This window comes from Amphibalanus amphitrite, unplaced genomic scaffold, assembly GCF_019059575.1.
Source record: "Amphibalanus amphitrite isolate SeventyFive unplaced genomic scaffold, NRLGWU_Aamphi_draft 000265F_arrow, whole genome shotgun sequence".
NCBI classification, from domain to species: Eukaryota; Metazoa; Arthropoda; class Thecostraca; order Balanomorpha; family Balanidae; genus Amphibalanus; species Amphibalanus amphitrite.
In genome coordinates this window covers 157,328-183,170 of record NW_024881760.1, presented here as the reverse complement: position 1 = coordinate 183,170, position 25,843 = coordinate 157,328, and the positions used below count along the sequence as shown (strand labels likewise).

The window sequence follows — 25,843 nt, the reverse complement described above, 5'->3', positions numbered from 1 at the left end:
CACTTGAAGCGTAATATTTCATTTCACAGCTTTGTGGTTGCATGTTAATTGTTAACAGATCCCGTCGATATGCTTTCATGACTGCACTGACATACAGGGACACATAGTGAAGTAGACTCCTGACCCTATAAAAATAATCTACATAACACTTTGTGCATTATTCATCGCTCGCTATACACAGTGATGTCTGAATTCAGTCTGGCCCAGCGGCTAGTGGCGTCCCCCTCGCTCAGTCCGCCGATCCCCGACCCGTTCAGCTTCCGGCTGTGTTTATATATCACGGAGCATTCAGTGGACTCTTTACGATAGCGGCACATGAACCACATTTCTCAGTCCCTATCGCAGCATAAGATGGCACAACGATACCGTCATAAACCGTTCGTCATCCGGCAATGAATCAGCGTGTATCAGCCGGGCCCGGTTCGGCGAGTTTTAGAGCTCACCAGCAGAACGGTTTACATGGGCGCTGAATGGCCCACCACCGGAGTCGGCCGGCCGGCGGAGCAAAACGACGCCGCTGCTCTGAGCCCGGTAACGGAGCCAGACGACCGGCCGGGGCATGCCGCCGCTCAATAGAGCGTCCCGACGACGGCACAGCAGCGCGGGGCGACCCTTTGACCTCTACACTCTCCCTCCCTCTCTCTTCTCTTTTTTATCTCCATCCTCTCCCTCCCTCTCTCTCTCCCTCTCTCCGTCTCTCTCTTTTACGCTCCCTCTCTCTTTCTCCTTTCACTTCTCTCGGTCTTTCACTTTCTTCTCTCGTGCTCTATCCCTCTCGTCTTTTTCCTTTTGATATACACAAGCTCTTTTTATGCCTAGAAGGGCCACTTTTTTACTGTACCAATCCCATGCTGAACTGCACTGAAGCAGACAGCTGCAGACGCAATAAACACAAATTGACATACTGGCCGTGCCGAACAGAGCCATAAACCTGCCAGCCAACAAAATCACTCCGCGGAATCCGATCACCAGCAGCAAAGTAGCCGTTGTGTTCAAATCACAAATCGAACAGCCATCGGCCGATCCAAGAAAGGCACCATCCTATCACGTTCCGGCAGCTCTGTGCACTGATGACGGACCACGCCGGCCACCGTCACACAGCCTGTTCAGAGGCATTTGCAAATTGTGCGAGGAGCCAGCCGGACCGTAAATTAGCCGTTACGGGCACGGCCGTCTGACGGCATGGCGTGCGGATGAAAAATTCAGACACCGCGAAACCGGTCACATGGCGAGCTGCAGCCGCTCTCGGCGAGACATTGACACGGGCGGTAACTGTGTCGGGTATAGAGGTGCCGGGAAGACGCTTCTTCACGCGGCCCGTGCGCACCTCGTGACAAGATAGATGACCGGCTGGAGCCGAGCTCAACTTCCCAGGAGCCGGAGGATTTTGGGAGCCGTGTCCCCGCAGTGCCCGCTGCAATTTATGCATTGCAGCGCGGTATATTCCGGAGATTAGTACTGCCACTTACGAAATGATGTCATTTGCATAGATTAGCTAAATATGTGAGGAGACACCAGCGCTGCAGTGCGCTGCAGTTGCCGACATATGATCGCAAATACAGCTTCAAAATGTAGGTACTGTCTGGTACTGGTTCGACTGTACTTATTGCGTTCTCTTGGAAGCACGCTGTATTGTATTAAAGCCTTTGATCTTGCGCTCGAATAACATTGGGAAAATGTCATGGCTGAAAGGCTCAATTCACGTCCAATATAGGAAACTGGAGCACCTCGAATATCTGGGTCAGATAGACGAAGACGGATTTGTTTGACCCATGTGACTCCAAATGGCTCAGATGTTTCTATTCAGCCTCCTCCGCGAGCGTCAGGTCATCGTTGAGCCGGTCGCTGAACGGTACGTTGCGACTTTCCATAGCAAAGCTATATTCGCATCTCATTGCTTCATTTTTGCCTTTTTACTGCCATTTTCACATACCTCTTGCATGTCTTACTTTAGCGTCTCTAAGAGCCTTTAGCTGTGCGAGGTACTCTGACATTTACGTTAGCATCCATGATTTAAAAATGAGACGCCTCCAACTGAGCTATGCAGGCCTATGGGTCATTTTGCTCGCTGAAATGTGGCTAGGAATAGCGTGTTAGGGAGAGCGTTACATTTGTAGAGCGTTACAGTTGGGGAGTTCTTACCGAAAGCAGGCACTAGACTATAAGCGCTCTATACGCTGCGCTTACCAATTATGAGTCAGCTATATTGATATACGTTTATATGCACATACGTTTAGACTACAGGTAGTTTATTGTTAAATGCAGGATGCGGCTTAAAGGATCACACCTCTTTAAATGTCATATCAGCTTCATGGCCTACTAGCTAATTGACCCGGAGCCTCCGAAATATTGTCCCTTCCCTCGTCTATGTATATCTACCGTTATAAGTTTTCAGTCGGGTACAACAGTCGGTTGTTGCCATTCGCAAAACGATTTGCTATATTGCAGGCAGCACGACAACGGTTTGGCCCAGTCTGGCGCCAAACAGTTTACCCAGTAGCCATATTCAAAGGTTGTTAATCCTCATGAACTGATCAGCACGTACTTATGATTTTTACGAAAAAGCATAACTCGACATACCGAGAACGGTGTAACCAGCCGCACACATATCAAATGAACACGTCTCGGCTGAGGCCAAATCGAATACAAATCCAATCGAGCACGCGATGTATAAGGCGCAGCGGAAGGGAATTCCTTGGGCTCGGGTCAGTGTGGGTGAAATAGAATCACGTACTGTATCGGTGACGGTGACCATTGCCAATGCGCTGAATGCCGATTATTCTCGAACTGATGGCAGATTGCAGTAGAAACATTCGGTCACTGGCTCAGTAACTTTACTCCTCTTTACCACCTTATGTCCCCTCAGGAGCTCGGGATAGAACAATAAAGTTTGTTGTTTCAGATGAGTTCAAAGGTTACGCGACCTCATGTCATTTCTAAAATGTTGTATATCAAGTACTGATGCATGACTGAAATTGCCATATGCACGGTGGGCCAAAAAGTGTGTCACTTTTCAGCAGTAATTTCTCGAAAGTGCAGGTAAAAGATACGAAGAAGAAACTTTCACAACTTTAAAGTAATCGTTTGACAAATTATATGATACCCATTTTATGGACAAGTTTCAATCGAAATGATGTTGCCATCACCATTTAAAAAATGGGATCTGTGCTTCTCTCTTTTATTTGCGCATGTGCTCGAAGTGGGCACTTCCACGCTCAAGGCACATCTGAACGTGCTCCAGGGAGCTGACGCCCACCCTCTCCGCGGTAGCTGCTGGCACTTCACGCGCGTATACTGCTCGACGCTGACACGCAGCTCCTTCAGGCTATACTGGGCTTGTTGCGGTAAGCGCTGTCCTTGCAGGCTCCCCAAAACCAGCAGTCCAGCGGGTTGGGGTCAGGACTGTGAAGAGTCCACTACTTTTCGCTTCCCTTAGAGATCACGCGGTGACCGAAGAGACCTTGGAGCAGCTGCAGCGTCTCTCGGGCCGTGTGCAGTGGCGAGAGACACGGCGAGAGACGGCGCCAGTTTCCTGGAGCGTGTTCAGATGTGCCTTGAGCGTGGAAGTGCCCACTTCGAGCACAAACGCAAATAAAAGTGAGACGCACAGATCCCATTTTGAAATGATGATGGCAACATCAGTTCGATTGAAACTTTTCTATAAAACGGGTATCGTATAATTTGTCAAACGATAAGTTCTGAATGTTTCTTCTTCGTATCTTTTACCACTTTTGAGAAACTACTGCTGAAAAGTGACACACTTTTTTGGCCCACCCTTTAGGCTATTTAAGCTGGTTCTGATTTTCCGCAGCAGCAAGTGCCAATGAAAAGCTTCCTTCTGCATGCCTACATGGGCATATTTGCAATATTTATGATCATTTTACTAATCGGTCCTATGCTGCTGTACACCCATAAAGCCAGCTCATGACGAAATAAACGTCAACAGTCATCGGCATTCTGGCCACAACAATTTCATGTCCTCGTCGCCGAGGGGCCATTGAATCGTCAATCATTAACAATGATGGGTCGTTTCAAGTGTCGTGATCGCTGCCAAACGGCCTCGGGACTGCGCTGGTTCCGGCCGGGGCGGCTCGGCGTCGGGGGAGGCCGGCGCTGGGACCTTTATGGCGGCGCAGTACCGGACGACCGGATGACAGTGCGGTCACAGGGTATCGGTGTACCGCCCCGCCTCGCGTCGGGTTCACAAAGCGTCCCACCTCCGCGTGGGTCCCATACTGACCTACTCCTGCGCGAGGTTCCATAATCCATACTGCCCCGCCCCCGCGGGGAGTCTCATACTGTCCCAATCCCTACACCGGGCTCCTTTCTGCCAATTCTGCCCCACGCCTCACGGTGCCGTACTTCCCCCGTGAGCTTCAATGCTGTCCCTTCCCAGATTGAGTCTAAATTATCCCACGCGAGGTATTTGTGCGAATAAATAGAAACATGTAATTGAATACTGCGAAAAAACCCTCCCGCGATTACAAATTGCCAAGTGTTTACTCGTTCCCCTCTCTGTCTCTGTCGATCTGTCTCTGTCTGTCTATCTGTCTGTCTGTCTGTCTGTCTGTCTGTCTGTCTGTCTGTCTGTCTGTCTGTCTGTCTGTCTGTCTCTCTCTCTCTTTCTCTCTCTCTCTCTCTCTCTCTCTCTCTCTCTCTCTCTCTCTCTCTCTCTCTCTCTCTCTCTCTCTCTCTCTCTCTCTCCCTCTCTCTCTCTCTCTCTCTCTCTCTCTCTCTCTCTCTCTCTCTCTCTCTCATTCACCCACCCCCTCCCTATAGCTGCGATCCTTTGGGATTTCCCATATGTGCCAAACTCCCTGCATGTTTTCCAGGTTAGCTGGGAGGAAAACAGCGTATTGTGCCACAAGTACATTAGGCGGCTAATAATGAATCGTATTATAACACAGTGAGTCTAAAAGGACTGCTGTTCCGGCTTTGGAAATGTGTCTGAGGAGAAATATCACGAAAACTGTTAGCAAACAACTGTTTGTGTCCTATTAAAGAAACGCATAAATGCGGTTCATTGTTGCAGTTTTGAGCTGCCTAGGAGCAGCTTTGTTTGTATCCCTCCTCAGTTTTCTGTGATCTTATACCTAGCCTGTTCACTGAATTTGCATGTTTTGCCGAAGGTACGAACCTGGCACTCATAGGTCCCGTGGTCGCCCGCTTCGACGAAGCGGATCTGCAGCGTCCACTCGGTGGTGTCAGCCTTGTGCAGCACCTGGAAGCGCTGGTCGGTGATGTAGTTGGCCTTGCCGCCGGTCAGGATGTGGTAGTCCTTGCGACGTATCCATACCTGGAATGGAAGCAGCGAGGCAGATATGTCAGACGAACGACCCATACCAGGAATGTAAGCGAGTTAGACTTTGGGATAAACACCCGCTATTGCAGGGACCACGGAATGATACAGGTACACATACCCATATCTAAATGAAGCTGCAGGATGAAATTGGATACTGGTGCGCACTGCAGCGCTTGAGTCTGGCAAAACAAGTCCATTTACCCCAACAGAATCAGCGTAAAGAAAAATAGCAAAAAAAAAACTTGCTAGAGTGGCGCACTCCTGTAACCCTACAGGATGAGCAACATGCTGTTGATGACAAGTTAGACGAATAGTTTAACGTATGCCTTGATCTTCTGTCGTATTTCTAGAATGAATGAAATAATATTGCCTTGGACAATAACTTCCGGCACATGCACACAACACTGGAACTGTCACTTCTGGAAAGACCTAGCAATTTACCGTGACACGCTGTATAGGTGATGCAAGCGCGCATGACAGCCTATCTCCTAGCTTTTGTTCTTTGTTTTGCCAATCTCATTCAATTGGTCGAGCCATTCCGTTTTAAATGTCAACGATCTTGGAAAAATAGAGAAGCTGATAAACTGATCCTTCTAAATATCATTCGCTCAGTTAACGAAATTGAAATAATGCGCTACAACTAAGCCGAGCCAACCACATACACTAGACTTGTCGCTGGATACGAAATACTAGCAGATGATCGGTCATGATCATTTACCACTTCCGACTAAAGGCTAACAAGTGCACTAAACTACATAACTAGTTAACCCGCGCCCTGCTGGGGGGGGGTGTAAACACCCCCTTGTGTTTTTTCGCAAATATCTCAAAAACGGCGGCGCGGAGCGCCGCCGTTTTTGGTACACCTTATTGTACATCAATTCTACACATGTTGTGAAAATTTCAGACCAAGGTCATTCAAGGTCAGGTCACCAGGTCACTTGAAGTGACCTCACCTCATAAAAAGTTTCAATGTCTGTCATAGCTACACCGAGTGACCGATCGCTTTGAAACTTTCAGCGATTACTAAGAGCAATAACATGTACAAAATGTATATCTCAGAATTTTGAAATCGATGACCTAAGGTCAGGCCATTTTTGCGACCTCCCCATTATAAGTCAATGGGAAAAAATTGAAATGCGCCTCTTTTGAACAAAAGACATTATAAACACTCCCAAACACCGAATTACAAGTGGTTTAGACACACTGAACATGAAAATGGTGTCCGTGACCCCTGTTTATGCCCTGAGGTCATCTTAGGTCACGAATGGTATCTAACAGTTTTTCGCAAATAACTTTTGATAGAGGCATGCTAGAGCGATGAAAACGCCTTAGATGTGTTCAGCTCGACGGTACGGATCGACTGATATGCAACATGACCCTTTCCGGTCAGGTCATGACCTTGACCTGAGGTCAAATTTTCAAGTTGACCTTTCAAGGTCAACTTATAGTTCGTTCGATGCGTCTTGACGAGAGGAACACAATGCCGGTAAAAGTAAGCTCGTACAAGGCTTGGGTCAAAAGTTATTGCAGAAAAACTGTTTCCGAAAAAAATCGGTTATTTTTGCAATTTTTGCCCCCTGCAGGCAAAACCGTTGACGTTAGGTCAAATCTGAGAGAATTATTCAGAAAGGGCTTTAATAGGGCTATCGAATGCGCTTTTCCGCGGCGCTGTAGCTCTATTGGTTCTCGAGTTATGCGTTGGCTTCTTGGAAATTTTCGACATTCGACCTGGAAATCGGCGAAATTTTGCCTTCAATGACCTCTGGTGACCTGACCTTTGACCTGACCAAAAAATTGACAGAAGTGATTTCGTCATTATTTTTTATGTTCTTTCGAACGCCGCCTTCCGCGTATCGCTACGTGGCCCAGGAGCCGAGTTACAAGGGGGGGGGGGGTGTTCAAACACCCCCCCCAGCAGGGCGTGGAAATCCAGGACCCCCAGCCGGGCGCGGGTTAAGGATACCTATCATGAATGGCAGTTCCTTCAAACACATCCCATCACATCACATCCCAAGCCATCCATCCCACCCCATGCCACCCCTCAGGCCAACTCACGGGACTGTCGCCTCCGACGGCCGCCGAGCAGGGCAGGTGGGCCGTGTCGCCGGTCTGCACGGTCACATTCTCCAGGGCCCCACCAAACTCGGACGGGTCCGGCTGAGGCAGCGTGGCCGTGCTGCCGTCCCAGCTGCCCGCCGGCTGGTCGTCGCCCAGCACACTGATCAGCAGCACTGCAGGGATAGGGGGCAGGTCACAGGTCAGATGGTAGGTCGCGTCACAGGTCAGACGACACGACAGGTCAGGTTAGGTCACTAGTCAGCACAGGCTAGCACAATCGCAGGTCAGTACGTTCCACAAGTCATGTTACAGATCAGATCAATAGTCAGGTCACAAATCCAATCACAGGTTAGGTGTTTAGTTAGATTAAAGGTCAGGTAACATGTCAGGTCACGCATCAATAGAAAAAGTTAACGTCAAGGAATCAGGCCACAGGTTAGTTCAGGTCAGGTCAGAGGAAAGGTCACAGGTCAGTTTAAGATTGGATCACCATTCACAGCTCAAGTTACAGACGAAGCCTTTGGTCATGAGATGCCGGCCTTCTCCGGTGTCATGACGCCATGAATATTGATTGTGCAGCAGCTGTTGGCAGTCATCCGATCTTGTTTCGTCATATTGTCAGCAACATCCGTACTCCGTGACCTCTTTTACACTGATGCAACAGTTGCCACAAACCACAATCGCTGTTCGCCAACATACACAAATTTACGGATTTCGCTGATATAAATAATATGAACTATATGCATTTTTTGGTATAGTTCAGCTGTAAGTTGATCTCATACATAGTTACTACAGAAGTGTAGTTTTATGAACAATAACCAGTTTGCGCTGCTGCGTATAGCTAAACTTGTGTAAAACAGCGCTTGCAAAGCTAAATCGGCTTTGTTATTCAAGTTCCTGAATTATTCTTCAAAGTTCTTGAGACATGGCTAAATGCAATTAACTGATGTTGATTTTGTAAGGATTTACCGTAACTCCACGTCAAAAAGACCCAATCAGATATTTCTGACACTAAGGTGCGGCTGTTACACAAATCTGTTCGTACAACCTCTTAAATCCACTTTGCAAGGTAACTATGGACATTTTAGGCGCATATTTATCCCAGTTCAATTTTAGGATAATAAAGGAACGAATAAAAACGGAAACATTAGTAAATTATAAATACAAATATAGATATGTCCCTCATAGCTAGGGTGAGCCGTACGCGCCCCTGAGGATGACCTCTGTGAAGGTCATCCTCCTCATCATCCCCTATCCATCTCCAGAGCGGCATAGACCATCCGTGGGTCCGTTCAGCGGCCGCACGGCTGAACGCGTCCATCTACCGCCAGGCAACGGTCGGCCGGCCGCCGTGTGTGGCATACCGGGCCTAATGAGAAGCTATTGCCGACAGCAGAAGGGTGCTGATTATTTGATTGCCGCCGTCTCATTTCCTGCGGCCGTCGGATCTGTGCGCCGAGTGACCCGCCCACCGGGACTGCCAGGCTCCGGGAGCAGTCATGTGACCCGAGAGGAGCGCCATGGCGGAATCATGTGACCCGAGCGGCGCGTCACGATGGAGTCAGGAGTCATATGACCCGAGCGGTGCTTCACGATGGAGTCAGGAGTCAAGTGACCCTTGCGGAGCGCCAAGGCGCGGTGGAATCTGATAGAAGCTGAGGTGTGATTGTGTGTGATCCTATGCCTCCTGTTACCGAGGGCATAGGATATGTGCAAACTGGGCCTCGTTTCATAAAACGAGTCCGTAACTTACGCCGGTTTTTAGTCTTGTATTGCAAGTGCATGTGAAGCGATGGCGATGGTTTGAATCGTTGAATTCATTTATTTTGCTAGCAAGAACAGAAGGGAGAGGGGGAAATAAATTCATCGCTTCACATGCGCTTGCAATACAAGACCAAAAACCGGCGTAAGTTACGGACTCGCTTTATGAAACGAGGCCCAGGATACTCAGTACCGAGAGGGCGTTTCCATAGCGTATGGGCGCCACCAGAAGGCGATGCTAATAAAAATAAAGCAATGTGTTGAATATTGGCTTCCAGGTATAATAACAAGATAAGTCAAGGAATGAATCCAATAAGAAGTGCTAATGCAAAACTCCTACCACTACGTACTAGCGGATCTCAGTGGAATATCATTTGGGAAATTTTGACCTTTCGCAGCGTCCGACATTGTCGCCGTTTTGTCGTCTTCCTCGTATAGAAAAAAACTACGCATATTTTATACGATAGGGCTTATGTCAACTTTAAAGCAAAGCATAACATGGCATAACGAATCGAAATCCGAGTATTTTATCAGGGAACCTTTCGTGGAAGGAAGGACCATCCACAGCGTCCTAAATCACCTTTCTGGACCCACCAATGCAAGGCACTGATGATGATCTGCGATTCTTATAAACGAACTCTGACTAATGGAACTGAGATTCAAACTAACTTTACGAGAATCTGAGAATCGAATCTCGGGCGGTGCTCGGTCGTGGCTGAAAAACGCCCGGTCAGCTGCCGCGGCCGGCGCCGAGATGACGGCCGATCGCCGTGCGCCGCTCGCCAGGTCGTTAAATCACAGCCGCCGCGATGAGAGCACGAGGAAATCCCATCGCCGACAGTCGTTAGACTGAACACTCTTCAAAGGAGCTGGCGCTCGACGGCCCCATCCGGCGCGCCGCACATGTTGCCAACTAGTTAACTTCAGAGACGATCAGCGGAAGTCTAAGACACTGGGAAATGTTGCGAAGACATCGGTTCTAGAAGCGAAGTGTAATTTAGCAGAGTGGGAGGAAGCAGCGCTGAAAATTTCTTTCAAGATTCTCATCAGCACGTTTTTGCTGAGATCATTAATGGGGGGGGGATGAGCGTATTTGTTGAGGTGTCGAACCAGAGCAGACGAGCAGACAATGATTGATTCACAGCTAATAGCCGAGTAATCTAAAAGTTCCTAATTTCTTTAAACAAGAGGTCGCATGTTACAGAAAACTTGTAATACATCGGTTGACGTGTCCCAGCACGTGTTCCGAGCGTACCAACAATGTATAAAGAACAAGCTATGAGAACCACGTTTGATGAGCCCAAAAATGTAACTCATATTGGCTAAAGCAACAAACAGAATTATCAAAGTCACCGTTGGTAAAAAACTTCATCACTTTGACCTAAACATAGGTTCTATACATAGATCACATCAGCGATTTTATAGAAGAAGCCAAGGCCCTAGAAGAAGGTATAGATAGCTTCAAAAGTGAATGTAGGACGCCTGAATGAAATAAAGGGCACTTGTGATGTAAAGACAAATACAGGCTAAATTCTGGTTTGCAAGAGTAGCAAAGAATATTTAGGTTGCATTGAGATAATAAAAGCAAACACATGCATTTAAAGCCACCTCTCAAAGAACGCTGCAGCCCGGGTACCGAGCCGTGGCTCAGAGAAGCTAGTTCCGGTTGTTATTCGACAAACGTACCCTATCTTGTTTTGGCACTGGGATGGCAAAAGCCCACATCATCACTTTACAGGCTATTGCCTATTGTCCTGTGCGTAATTCGAGGCTGAAGCAGACGACCAAAGTGTGGAATCAACTCGCCAGTTCACCGCGCGCCAAACATCGTACGAGTCAGACTCTTTTCAAGTTAAGTCATAAAATTTAGAGCACCACTGAAGAGCAGACCTCACAGTCAGTCGGCTCTGCGAATGGTCGTCTCGTCTCGGGTTGGGTTTGTCGGGACGGCCTCGCCGAGATTCTGGCAGGGTGGTCGGAGTTGTATCGGGAATCACGGGGTAGGCCACGGGCCTGGTTGTAGTGTTGCTGCCCTGTCCAGCAGTCCAGCCACACGTTCTGCTCAGCAGTGCTGTCTGCTCCCTGCTCAGCAGTGCTGTCTGTTCCCTGCTCAGCAGTGCTGTCTGTTCCCTGCTCAGCAGTGCTGCCTGTTCCCTGCTCAGCAGTGCTGTCTGTTCCTTGCTCAGCAGTGCTGTGTGTTCCTTGCTCAGCAGTGCAGTCTGTTCCCCAGTGCGGTCTGTTCCCTGCTCAGCAGTGCTGTCTGTTCCCTGCTCAGTGCTCAGCAGTGCAGCCCGGCAACACTGCCACTCCCGGCTTAGCGAGCTTTCAACACAAAACGACAGTCGCCTGATGTGGTGGACATAATGACAGCTTTGGCTAATTATTGACGCTGTTTGGCGGTCCCGTTGTCAGGACAATCTGCCGGCCCGACGTTCCCAATATGATGACAGCTCTGGATGACAGCGTAGGTCGCACTTGCATTTGACATAATGAATAACGAATCAAAACGAATTTAACAATTCTAACACATTTCATCTAAAGATATGAGTCTCAGACATGATCCCAAATTGGTTCTTCAACGTCAGATCATTTGATCACACAATTCAGGAGCACATCGCATCGACCCAATAGTTTTGCATGCGTTTAATCGATGGTTTTGCGCTTACTGAAGAGATTACTGAGTGAATGCTAGGACTAATGCTCATTGCTTAAACGTAAGGTTCGAGGTATTACCGACGTGCATCACCTCTAGAGCGCCTTCGAAAGTTAACAATTGTTCAATTGCTATTTTTTAGCAACTCCTTCTCTTTTGCCGTCTCTTTTGGTTAACTTTTTTAGGCGAGAAGTGAGTTAGTTCATCACTGAACAACTGCCTAATGGGCTTTTTACACACTTACTGGTGGAAATGAAGCAGCAACGGAGCACAAAAATAGCAACGAAATATGCTAAACAAGAGCCATATATGCGCCGGATAAGCACCAATATGTTTTAGAAAATGAATATCTAAATCGTTGCAAATATGTGACAAATGTTCATTTAAAGACAGAAAAACTGGTCTGATGCTGATTCCACTCCAGGCCGGTTCGTGATACTATTTCTGCTTGAAAAATAACATAGTTATTTGCGAATCTTTTGATATCTGCCATAAAAGTGGTGCATTTACCCCAGAAATCTACCCTCTGGGCTCTGGGTCTGGCCCGTCTACTCGTCTGGTCTGGTTCGTCTGGTCGTCTGGGCCGGTCTGGCTCGTCTGGTCTCGCCGCCATCATCCTTCGCAGTATCTGGTGGGTGCGCGTGGCACGCGTTTCGCAGGGGCACGGACGGCGTTTGGCCATCAGTCTGATGGCTGTTAGTTGAATGGGACAGTTCTCCAGGGCGTGCGTTCAATCCTCGGTCTCACTGTCAACCTAATTTGGCTGCCGCTGTCGGCCGCCAACTGCCTACCGACTGGGAAAACAGCCGGATACGGCAGAATTCCGGGCAGCCAGAGGCCAGAGCACCGGCACATGGCTGTCGTCAGAGGTCCCAGTGGAGACGGAGGTAGACTGATGGCGTTCAGTTTCTTTTTTTCTTCTTCTAAAACTTAGTATCAATTTTTATATCTAGTATTATTTACATCAGCCATGTTCGAATAAAGGGCAGACTTTCTTAAACATTAAACACAAATAACAAGTGACTAGCAAGTCAGATTCTTAGATTACTGAATTGAAGAGGGCGCGCAAAAACGCACTAATTCGCTTATCTAGGAACAAGAAAAAACGTTCACAAATTAGCAACACCTTGGCACACATAACAAAAGTGTGGTTATACTGAATTTGAACTGGATTTGCACTGAGCATATCCGGACAGAATAGGAACAAACGCATTAAACAATAATCGAGCTTGACTTACGCTCATAACACCATGATCCTCAGTCCTTACGTAGGTCTGAAGGAGCTGGAAGTTTTAGTTTTGTGTATGTACTCACCAGAAGAGAGGTAGAGGGAGGTCGCAAATCTTCGAGAGCCGTACAGAACGTCTGACCCCATTGCGTCTGAAACACAGCAATGATTCGATGCTCAATAATCGCACATCCTCGCTTTTCGCACATGTATGGCGACAGCATAATTTACAACTTGAACGCTCCCCAGGGTTATGAAGTTTATGGTGACTAGTGCATTATGCATGGACAAGTTATTTATTGCTAATGTGCATAGGATCAAGCGTCGCCTTGCTCGAGTTAAAGTCACGCCGCCTTGCCGGCAAACTATGGTTTCACAATATGTTAGAGCTGTGCCGCGGCCAAGTCGCGTGTCTGCAGTGTGTTTGCTGTGTCAGCGATCGACTGACCCAAGTCGTGTCAGGTTCACCCCCTCCCCTCCTCGGCTGGGGCGGCCGGCGCGACCACGTACTGTCCATGACCGGGGCGGGGGCGGGGAGGGGAACGGCTCGGTCGGACCGCGCCACCTCACCAGCCATTGTTTAGCGCCGTGGTTGCGCCTATTGACACCACCAATTAGCCACTATGTCGCAGGTGACCGTCGTATAGATCGATTTTCACAGCCATTAGTCTGCACGGGCTGGGCGCCCCTGACAGCCTGCATCGGCGCCCCCGGCAGCATGTTATTGTGTAGACCCCGACCACCGCTGACAACCTGCATGGGTGCCCCGACCGACCCCGACAGTCTGCATTGGCACCCCTCGACCGCAACTGACAGACTGGCTTAGTGTCCCCGACCGCCTTATTTGCTGCGTAATTGATGGTCTGATGCTGTGAGTTTACAGGGGCAATCGAATTCGAGAAGGGTTAAACATGTTTAAACTAAATTTGCTGTCATTTTGTAATTCCCAGTGTCTTTCCCTAAGGGGACCCCACCCAAGTTCGACAGAGTGGCCATTAAGGGAGAACATTTCTTCAGATGACGGGGTGTTTCTTCACGAACATTTCATCAGACGGGGAGTGCCCTCTCCGAAGAGACATACTCATCAACCAATTTAGCTAGACGACAGGATTCCCCCTCCGGCACAGACACCTCTCCAGACGGACACGGCCTCTCTCCGGCGGAGACACCCTGCCATATATTGACGGTGTGACTGTGCTCTGATGCAAGACCGCTCCGGGAAGGTAAATATAGCCCGTCTGCAGCGGACGTCTGTTCGTGTCAGATCTTGCCTTCTACCGTCTGAAGATGAGATATGAGGAATGGTTTCCGCCCATGGCATAACAGGTAGGGTAAGAGAATATAAAGGGCGGCGACATCAAACAGACCAGAGTCGGCGCCGGCAGAGCAGGTAGCCAAGGCCAACAGGGCAGACGATGGCAAAACAGAGCGGACGGAAAACATCAAGAGACGGAGCAGACCGCAACAGAACAAAGAGCCGAGATCAGTAGGACGAATTGCGCAGACAGAATCCGTCAGTATGGGCTAAAGGAGGCATCAATAGGGAAGAAAAACTGCACCAGCGGGGCAGAGCCAGCTACTATACCAGCAACTCTGGCCGGCACCAACAGGGAAGAGTCGATACCAGCAAGACAGAGGTTTGACACGGAGAGAGTAGAGAGCGACCTCCGTGTGACGCGACTCGTCTCATCTTTAATCAGCGGGGAGGCGTCGCACGAAATCCCCACACTAATGGGAGCAATCAATAGTTAATCCGATGCTCCAGATCTTCATTGTCGCTCCGATCACAAGGGAATAAAAGGAGCGAGTCGGACGTCCGAAATACTCCTAGTCGATAATTATCAAGAGCGCATATAGATCCTATACCTCATGCTCATCACTCAGCTGACGGGTTTGTTAAAAATGCACACGCAATATCAGCAGGAATAGATGTCCTTGTACGTCATCAGTTAAGCTCTATAATGCGGCGACCAGCGGCCGTGGTTTAGTTATGCTGTCCCTGGCTGAGCCATGAATACATAGGCACGCCAAAAGGGCGGACCAGCCGATCGGGGACAGTATGACGATAGATTTGTTGCCAAGCGTTCGGCATTCCAATAGGCAATTAATGGTCGGCTAATCATTACCGATACTTAGAACACAGCGATGTGCAGTGCTCGCTGCAGTTGGCTTGGGACACCAATCGAAGTTGCACACTTCCATGAAACATGGTTCCGTTTTTTATCTGTAATTGTCCGTCGAAACGATGCATCATTTTGATCGCATTGTTCCAACGAGAATGGGTCGATCTCTGTACCAGCTCCGGGACCAATCAGAGAGGCTGACATATGTCGCGAGGGCACCTGGTTTATCAAAATCACTAGGGCAATAAATTGCAACTCTAACTCGCACACTCCTGTCCTTGATTCGTTATGCCTGCTATGTCGTAGCAATAGTGAGTCGCGTTTTCTTCCTTTTCACATTAGGATGTGGCAGCGACCCCGGACACACAGTTAAGTAACTAGCTCCGTTGATAGCGGCCGAGCGCGGTGCGTTTATCCCAGCCGGTGAGAGCTGTGCAGTTCGTCTCCACCGCCAGATCTACCGCAGTCTGAGCTATGCAGTTACGCAGTCTGCGGCCAAGGCGAGCGGAAAACGTCGCTGTCATATGACAATCGGAAAGAAGAAAATGAAATAGATAAGACAGCGGAGAGCGTTCTAAAAGTCGGTCCCAGCTCACCAAAATGCACGCCAATTTCCTCCGTGATTTCACGTATGTAATTATGTGAATTAAAGTCTGAAAGCCTTACCTTATCGTCAGTGGAAGTATAAAGGCAGATCCAGGAGAGGCACGCTTATGAGATTTGCCTGAGTGGCTTTAAACTAACCTGAGGGACGTTTCACGGCAATTGGCTTAAAAGCTCATCTGAAAGGTTTCTGGGTCGACTTGCTAAAGGAATGAAGCTGGAACTTGGGAATTTAGCATTCGCTTGCCACCCAGCTATTGTTGGGTACTAAGAAAGCAGCTCAATGGTCTCTAACAGGAATTGAACATGAACATGAAACTGAACACTTTGCATTGCGTGTGTTTCAACACATGCTCTCGCCACAATAGTACAAAAACACGACATGCAAACAAAACGTTTTTTTTTCATTTATTTATTTCACTGCCTAGTGCCTCCTACCTATATGTATGCATACCGCACACCGTACTGTATGACAGTGTACACATCTACATACATTACCTTCATCGCGACAGTTCCGAGCAAGAACATCCTAAGTGTCAAATTTTTCTCATGCCATTCGACTCAGCTCGTCGAGCTGAGTCGAATGGTATACAAATCTCAACTTCGAAAAATTTGACACTAAGGATGTTCTTGCCCGGAACTGTCGATCGGTTATCTATTGTAAGGTCATATGACAATGTCGGTGTTACCAACCCTCCAACAATAAAAAGTCGTCGCCACTGCAATCGTCGTGCGACGCTGACTTTTGAATTTGTGGTAATGTTCAAGACAATGATGTTTGCATATAATATATTTTACGACAGCTTAGGTACAGGTCTCGCGAGATTAAGCGGTAGGTTTTGCACTTTTACATTACCGGTTATATCTCGGAAACTAATCGATCTACGATGAAGCCATTTACACGATCATGGCCGGCTTGTTACCCAACAAGTCGATCGCATCTTCAACACTTAAAAGCTTAAGACGACGAAGATATAGCCTGAAGTACACTAAATTTTCTAGGTGCAAAACCTACTGCTAAAACCCGCGAGACCTGTACATCTGCGGCTCGATAAGACTTCCTCCCCCCTAAAAAAACGTACCGTTGGTTTCGTAGAAATGCAAAGAATAAAACATTTGCACCTCTACTAAGCTTTATATATGTGCATTAACACTTAGCCCGTAATGATGCTCACTGCTCAGTGGTTTATTTCCCCAACCGTATTAACACGCGCAGTGGAAGGGGGGGGGGCAGATTTCGCCCACCCCTCCTGTTTTTCGCCAATAACTCGCGCCGCGAACATAATATTAATGTGAAATTTTGGCTACCTGTTCAGAATTGAATTGCGGATCTTTTCGTGCAAGAAATAGGAAAATCGGTTCGCAACTTTTCTAGTAATAGCGGTGTAAAGTCAAACATCCTGCCGCCGCGGCTGCGCGGCGGCGCGGCGGCCGGCGCTAGCCGTTACGCGCCGCCTGAATTGTAGACTGTGCCGGGGCGGGACGGTTCCGTCTTTACATCGCGCTCCTTACCGCTGATTATATTCGATTCGCGTCAAATTTGTTGGGAAGACTAAGAAATGTACAGGCAATCTTATGATCAAAGAAGTTTGAAAATCGGCCGGTAAAAACTTGAGTTATGAGTGTGTAAACACAAAATTGTGATTGCCGCGTTTCCCGCGTCCGCCGATCCCGCTTCAGCCGGCGACATCTTACCCTTAGCAGGCTTCTAACTGCCATATTTATTGTTTGTTTAACTAGAAATTCACCCTACATACTCAAAAATGTATGGTCTTTCGTATAGTAAAGAAAAAAGAAAATCGGCTAGTAACTTTTTGAGTTATCGGCGTGTAAACGCAAAAAAGTCGCTCATATTGCAGATTTGACCACATTTGACCTCATTTGACCTTGAAGATATTGTCCTAAGGTCATGAAATTCACACACAACAGAGTTCTCCAGGGCTCCCACCTACCCTCCAAATTTAGTCTTCCTAGCTCCACTGGGAGCTGAGATTTTAGGGGGGCGCCATCCGCCCCCCCCCTTCCACTGGGCGTAGTACTCGCAACCCTTCCACTGCGCGTGTTAAGAGGAAGCTGGGTTCTGGCAAGTGTCAGCGAGCATACCTATAGCGAGTCGACCGTGCAAATAATTGTTCTAACCTCGTTCGCTCATGAAGTGCCAGTGATTGCAGATTATGCATTCATTTTGATAGATAGGGGAAGTGGTGCATTCCCTGTTAACCCGCGCCCGGCTGGGGGTCCTGGATTTCCACGCCTTGCTGGGGGGGGGGGGGGTGTTTGAACACCCCCCCCCCTTGTAACTCGGCTCCTGGGCCACGTAGCGATACGCGGAAGGCGGCGTTCTAAAAAGCGTCAAAAATAATGACGAAATCACTTCGGTCAATTTTTTGGTCAGGTCAAAGGTCAGGTCACCAGAGGTCATTGAAGGCAAAATTTCGCCGATTTCCAGGTCGAATGTCGAAAATTTCCAAGAAGCCAACGCATAACTCGGGAACCAATAGAGCTACAGCGCTGCGGAAAAGCGCATTCGATAGCCCTATTAACGCCCTTTCTGAGTAATCCCCTCAGATTTGACCTAACGTCAACGGTTTTGCCTGCAGGGGGCAAAAACTGCAAAAATAGCCGATTTTTTCGAAAACAGTTTTTCTGCAATAACTTTTGACCCAAGCCTTGTACGAGCTTACTTTCACCGGCATCGTGTTCCTCTCGTCAAGACGCATCGAATGAACTATAACTTGACCTTGAAAGGTCAACTTGAAAATTTGACCTCAGGTCAAGGTCATGACCTGACCGGAAAGGGTCATGTTGCATATCAGTCGATCCGTATCGTCGAGTTGAATGCATCTAAGGCGTTTTCATCGCTCTAGCATGTCTCTATCAAAAGTTATTTGCGAAAAACTGTTAGATACCATTCGTGACCTAAGATGACCTCAGGGCATAAACAAGGGTCACGGACACCATTTTTAAGTTCAGTGTGTCTAAAACACTTGTAATTCGGTGTTTGGGAGTGTTTATAATGTCTTTCATCCAAAAGAGGCGCATTTCAATTTTCTCCCATTGACTTATAATGGGGAGGTCGCAAAATTGACCTGACCTTAGGTCATCGATATCAAAATTCTGAGATATACATTTTGTGCATGCTATTGCTCTTAGCAATCGCTGAAAGTTTCAAAGCGATCGGTCACTCGGTGTAGCTATGACAGACATTGAAAGTTTTTATGAGGTGAGTTCACTTCAAGTGACCTGGTGACCTGACCTTGAATGACCTTGGTTTGAAATTTTTACAACATGTGTAGAATTGATGTATGATAAGGTGTACCAAAAACGGGTGCGCTTCGCGCCGCCGTTTTTTGAGATATTCGCGAAAAACCACAAGGGGGGGGTGTTCAAACAACCCCCCCAGCAGGGCGCGGGTTAAGATAAGCACATTAAGTGCATTTATTTACCATTTCCACGGGCTATGATAATTAAGGTGGCACTCCGTAATGCTAAGACAATTAAGGTTTGCTATTCACACGATAGAATTTGTCACAAAACTAGGTCGCTGTGTTATATGCTGATCCGATTTTCAGCAACAGCGATTCATTCCATTCAAAGTACGATATTGCATGGAGTGCACTGCAGTGTGGAACTGTTCACTTTAATGAAAGTGTGGAACATTTAAGTCCTTCGTCCAGGGTCGCATGCCATGTCATTGGGCCAAAGTTGCGAAGCATAGTCTTATTGGCCACCTGCGCGGCGTTGATATGAAGTCGTGCCGTGCAGGCTATTATGGTACACGTTGCTACAGGCGAATTTTAGAGCGTCCGACGCTCTCAGGCTTCTCAGCTTAGGCATCCAAAGTCAGGCGGGTCCACAATGGACTGCTCTCAGCATCTGCGCCCTCCACCGAGCCGCGAGATGGCCTTCAAAGGCCCGACTGCGGGAGAGGCCCGCGTGTGTGAATTATGGCCCGTCAGTTTGACCGAGCTCCAGCCGATAATCAGCTCCGCTTCCCCGGAGAAAACCTGCAGACGGCTGTGCAGTGCACGTGCCAGCGCACGGTGGACCGGCAGCCTCAAATTAAAAAACGGACACCTCTTAGTTAATGCCACTTTGTTGGAGAACACTCGTTCATCTGGTTTTAAGCTAATGCATGCACCCTTCAGCTTCTAGTGTGACATGTGGATGTATTACTAGCCTTTCTATTATCCAGAATTCTTAAATTGTTCTTATAGATCTTAGTTGGTGTCGCTAGGTGGTATATCCCTAGCAACTTGTTTCTCCCACGCTGCTGTTCAACGGAAAGGCACAATCAACAATGGTGTGCAAAGCCAAAAAAAGTATTATGCGACACATAATACACGCCAACATAAATATAGTGCTCAGACTATTAAACTTCACGCAGAATCCTCATGATACTGATGACTAGCGTCAACCGTAGGTGCAGGCAAGATTCCTGTACTACACAGGGTACTCAGGGTGCAGGTGCTTATCTTAACATATAATATTTATTACTAATGGGTTCATATGTCCTGACCAACTTACATAAAATACCCAGAGTTCTCTCTCTCTCTCTCTCTCTCTCTCTCTCTCTCTCTCTCTCTCTCTCTCTCTCTCTCTCTCTCTCTCTCTCTCTCTCTCTCTCTCTCTCTCTCTCTCTCTCTCTCTCTCTCTCTCTCTCGCTCAGCCTCTCGAGCAGTGGCCGCTCTGCAGCAGCTCAACGCCAGGTGATGGAGTGCATACTTAGCATTTCAGTTTCTGCCTAAGCGGAACCTTTCGGTAACCAATGGCTGAGCCACGTGCCCTGCTCTCATGCTGTGCTACGTTTTCACATGATTGGTTCGGAGAAATCTGCGTCACAAGCTGCCTCTGGTCGATGGCCGCAGAACAAAAGACAGCGGCGAGCGACGCGGGCGAGAAGAGAGTTCAGAGTCCCGCGGTGAAGGGTTACAGCTCCCGTCTGGGAGACGTCGGGTAGGGTTCCATCTCATCTGACCGCTCTCCAGCAGACGCCGTGGGTTCTAAGGGTGTGGATTCTGTCAGAGACCACGAGACGGGCTCAGCGCTCCCGGCTGGGGCCGACAGCCCAGCACCGACCTGAGGTTTACAGTGTAAGCGATATCGGCTCTCAGTCTGGGCCATGTAGGCATCCGAGGAGTGTCGGGTTACTGGCTAAACAACGGCAGCCTCCCGGAATACCACTTCTGTTAGAAAACACTCACCACTGCATATATTATCACAGGCAATCATGGGTTTATTTCTGTCTGTTATATCGCACCTCAGACAGTCATACCCCCTGAGATCCGAGTCCGCCATCTCCGCGTTCCTGAACGTTACAAATTCTACATACAATGACGAGCAGCAAGTTATTTTGTTTTATTTTTCGTCGTTACTTTGCTTTGCCTATAGCCATATATCAAACAACAGGCAAAGATAATAATTACCTATTACAATATCCATATCAGACATCAGTAGCGGGCGAGCCGCATCTGTCTGCATATATTATGCATAAAGACTTAAATCTACATATATTATTGAAGGAGGACCTTCAGCTATTGTCAGGGAAGTCCAACATTCAGCTACGTCATCATTCAGCTGCGCGTCAATTAGGTGACTTCTCCCCACATTTTTTTTTTTTTGTATTTGCAATGCCATGACATGTGAGTACTATATATGTGTTGATCTTCCTTCATAGTATGAATATCGCATATTATCTCAGATTTAGCGTATCAATTCCAGCCTCTGGCGGCACTTTCTCAACATTCAGCAGCTATCGATTTGTTTGGAAGCCGCTGCTCACCCGTTCCGCGCCGCTGCAGCCACAGGCCAGCGATGCCACACACAGCCTCCTCCTTCCCGGAGAGGGCCGCCGGGCAAACACGCTATGGCCAGTGAGCCACGGCGCCCCGACGGCGGCCCCGGAGGCATTGATTGCCGCGCGCCGAACCCCGGGCCGCATTCAAGCCGTCGGCCGCGTGCATTTATTCCAGCCTGGTTGATGTCAGCTGGGCCGGCCGAGGGAGGGCACGGTCGAGAAATCAGCCGCCCACAGACGAGGCCATCTTCGGCGTGTGGGGAATATGCGATGACCGGGGACTCGGAGGACGGACGAATAGACGGACGGACGGACGGACGGACGGACAGACGGGTGGGACAGGCGGACGGACCGACTGAGGGACCGACGGACAGGCAGACAGGCGGACAGAAGAACAGCTGGATAGATGGACGAACGGACAGACTTACGGGTATGGACGGACCACCCAGTGCCGCATGCAGAGGGGACCCAACGCCGTGACCTGACCGGCGCTGCTAGCCCTGAGGCCTTGGGGCGCGGCCGACCGGCTCGTTTGATTGGAACGGGAATGGAGTCGTTCAGTGAGCGCCCTGTTGGCCCGAGTGGGTCGTTTAGACGCAGTGCGATCCATTACGGAAAGGTTGCAGGTTCTGACGACTGTGCGTTCAAACAGGCATAACATAAGACCAAATGACGATAAAGAGCTATAGCAGGTGCAGGCAGTGCCGTTTAAATGGAATCAGTCATACACTAGGTATATCGGTTTGCTATTGAGTCGTGCTTGTAACGGCACAAGAAATATATCAATCGGCGGAAAAAGTGCTTGTCTTTTTGCACAATGCCATTTAAAAGATCGGTTAATTTGGATAGAGGCTAGCCTAATGCTCAACTGACTCGGATAAACGTGAACATGTCCTCATGTGAGCTTCACTAACGCCATCAATTGTGATGTAGGCCGCTTAAGGCCGCTGAGATTAAACGGCCTAGGGTCGGCGAGGCCTGAATAGGAGAGAGAGAGAGAGAGAGAGAGAGAGAGAGAGAGAGAGAGAGAGAGAGAGAGAGAGAGAGAGAGAGAGAGAGAGAGAGAGAGAGAGAGAGAGAGAGAGAGAGAGAGAGAGAGAGAGGAGATCCGACGAGTGAAAGCCGATCCGCATACTCCTGATGATTGGCGTCTCCCGTCAATAAAACAGAACAACTGCTGCTCGGTATGCATGCCACCAGGGTGTCACCTCTCTTTCTATTGCCCCCATCGCAAATTCATTTCCCGCCTATGATCTCTGCCACGTGTGTCTATCAACGTCCATGTTTCAACGTCCCACTTCCGTGAAAAGGGACGGCTCACCTTAGGGCCGCCAAATCTACTTGGAGACGGACGACAGCGCCGGCGGGCTCCATTTCTCATACTTTACGGACTGGCATTGTTCATGCCCGGTGGCACGCTGCAAAGATCAGCCCGGAGCGAAAAGCCTTCTTCAACAGTCAGGAGTATGTCAGGTTTTATATAGTTCAAAGAATCTAAACTTAAAGTGAGAAGGGTAATCAAGGTTTGTTTAAGTAATGAAAATTGGAGGCCTAAAAACTTGGCATTCAGAGAAGATGAAAGCCCGTCGGTTTGAATCGCCGTCTAAGACCCGGCTTCCCGGACTCATATCCGGGACTAGAATAAGTGAGACAAATGAAGACAGGCTGCCCCTGAGCATACTGTGGCTCCGGACGAAGCCGCTGGCCGGGCGGCGGCGGTCAGATTGCCAATATCGCGGCCCCGGCGGTAGCGACTACTGAGCCACCTTCAGTGCCATGAGCATGACGCACGGATGCACAAAAACTGGAACGAGGATATGACGAAATATGAGTTGGTTTACAGAAATCGTCTCTTACAGGACAGACAATGAAAGAAATGATCCTCAATTGGCGTGAACCTTTAACTATATTTAACTGAAAGTAGCTATTCTGCTTGCTAATTAGCTTATCCAGAGATATATAATTAAACGTTAATATACACGTCATTACAGACATTTTTCTTCTTTCTGAGAAAGTCAAACATGTGTTTTCTGTGCCACGAGCAAAAGTCGTTCTATGACAGTTTATAGAATCAATGACCATAAGGTGTCAGACGAGCCCTTAGACCACATCTTGCACTGGCGGCGCGGCGGTCTTACAGCCGATTACGGGCCAATCGGGAGGCCGTCCGACCGCAGCACTGCCTCCAGGCCGTACACAACCCTGCGGCGGGGCGCGGCGCGGCCGTGTCCGGGAGGCTCCGCGGTGCACTGTATCACCGTCCTGAGAGAGCTCATCCGACAGACAAATAGCTCCCGTTTCTCGAATCAGACTACTCTCAAGTGGAAATACCGCAGCCTGGTCACGCACGCACTCGCTTGAACATTCATAAGGCAGTGGACTTTAGAAGCCTTTGATCCGGTGGGCACCCCACTATGCGGCGAGTTTGGGATCACGCATCCGATACAGGAGATTATCAGAAGCCAGCAACTTGGTAAACGGCTGCAAACTACTCAATTGAAGCTTGGCACTCCACGGTAAGAGGTTGTAGAATATGACACAGGAAGTTTCAGCTGAACGTTCCACTTTATACATAAGTACCTACAAGTATGTAACAGGAAGGTGTGTACATAGTTGTTAGGCTTGCTTCGAATACGCAACAACATTCATATATACAAATCCAGGATTCGAGCTGATAAAAGTTACCAGTAAGGAGACCAGACGCCGAAAACAGAGGAATAACTTGCATATGTTATAACTTTGATATGGCGTTTTATCAGCCACACAATGCAGCGTTTGTAGCTGTAAACAGCGGACATAAAACACATGGTCTGGTCACTGGTTAGTGGTAAGTGGTCATTTTCAACTATGTATAATAGCCCGCGTGATATGCTGAACAGCAAATGTATTGCCATAGACTACTCTTTATAAGTAATTCAGCAGTCTACACTGTAAAAAATATTGACTAGCCCCTCGTCAAATGATTCTCAACGCTAAATGTCGGGGGTACAGACTAGTTTTGCATCCTACTTTTGACACACGCTGCGAGCCCCTGGCTTGTTTTGTGTTCGTCAGATGACAGTTACCAGGTGTCGGTTAGTTTTTACCACGTCCCAAAAATAGCTGGAGCGTTTCTGCCTTGTTTTGGAAGCAGGTCCTCGTTAATGCTGTGTATGATAACAAAGTACCTAGTAACAATAATAACGAAAAACAATGTCAAAACGAGGGCGGCTTGTTTAGTGACGATGCTCAAAAGAAGCATCGTCTTGTTCCTACTTAACGAATGAAGCTCAAACTAGGTCAAAACTAACGTATTGCTCAACCCATAGTCAGATGACCAGCAGATCCTACGCCGCCCAATCCAGTCATCGAATTTGCCAGCGAATTCGTTTGAAGACCATCATATTATTAAATATCGGTGGTCTTCAAACGAAATCCCTTACCAGTTTGATGACGAATTCATCCGGCCCATTCCAAAAACGCTCAAGATAAAATGAAAGTGTATTTCTGAAATAATATGCTTTCTTGCAATGCACCTTTCGTATATCAAGCGAATCTTTCACTTCCAGCGCCCGTTTACAGTTATCAATCGAATCAGAAGCATGCACATACCTATCGATAGATCTGAACCTAAGAACACAGACGACATTTTGTAGAGTACCTGTCTGAGCCTATGCAGTGGAGCCCGTGAGCCGCCCAACCGCAGCTGCCTCATGAACTTGATGATAGGTCTGAACCTCAGATTGGCCAGAGCTTGGCCGTCAATAACCAGCTTATTTATATCCACAGTTGTAGTGACTTAGGGTTTGGAATTTGCCAAACCTAAGTTTTGATTACCAAGAGAAGTTTTGTACTTCTTGCACTTGCCCTTTCTTCATAACTTTGGCGGAAATCGTCGTAGTGAAACTTCAGTGTTCCGTTAGCTGTCGGTTCTTGAGAGAGTTGGCCAGGCCGGACACCGGGGGCGGCTCCACAACTTTCGAAAAATTAAACCTAAGTCCTATTGCACTGCATGGAGAGCAATTCATTTAAAATCGCTCTTGTTTCGCCCCCCCCCCTCGACAACTTTGCAAACGTCTCTGCGCGATTTCGTTGAGAATAATGGCTTATGGCAAGTTATTGAATCAGAACGTCGATCACTGCAGGTCATATATCGGCAAGCAATTCTTCATAACTAGACACTGCACAAATGGAAACCATACAGGTTTGCCCAGTGATAAACACTCGCACTGCACAGACTCGCGCACCCCCGACCGAACGCGGCACGGCACAGCGCAACAGCTGGCGCCGGGAAGCCGGGAACGCATTAAGTGAAGGATTCACAGGTGCGCAACTTTAT

General features: G+C 48.3%; 1 protein-coding gene across 2 annotated transcripts in view; it reads right to left on the bottom strand.

The window, feature by feature from the left end:
* LOC122386862 (zwei Ig domain protein zig-8-like) overlaps positions 1-25,843 on the bottom strand; it is a 101,356-nt gene that overhangs the window by 7,262 nt on the left and 68,251 nt on the right. For both annotated transcript variants that reach the window (XM_043376540.1, XM_043376541.1), the window contains exons 2-4: positions 13,089-13,154; positions 7,358-7,533; positions 5,138-5,296 (exon numbers count right to left, since the gene is read on the bottom strand). In XM_043376540.1, the coding sequence (XP_043232475.1) occupies positions 5,138-5,296; positions 7,358-7,533; positions 13,089-13,149 (396 nt within the window). In that variant the 5' untranslated portion in view covers positions 13,150-13,154. The remainder of the gene's footprint in view (positions 1-5,137; positions 5,297-7,357; positions 7,534-13,088; positions 13,155-25,843) is intronic.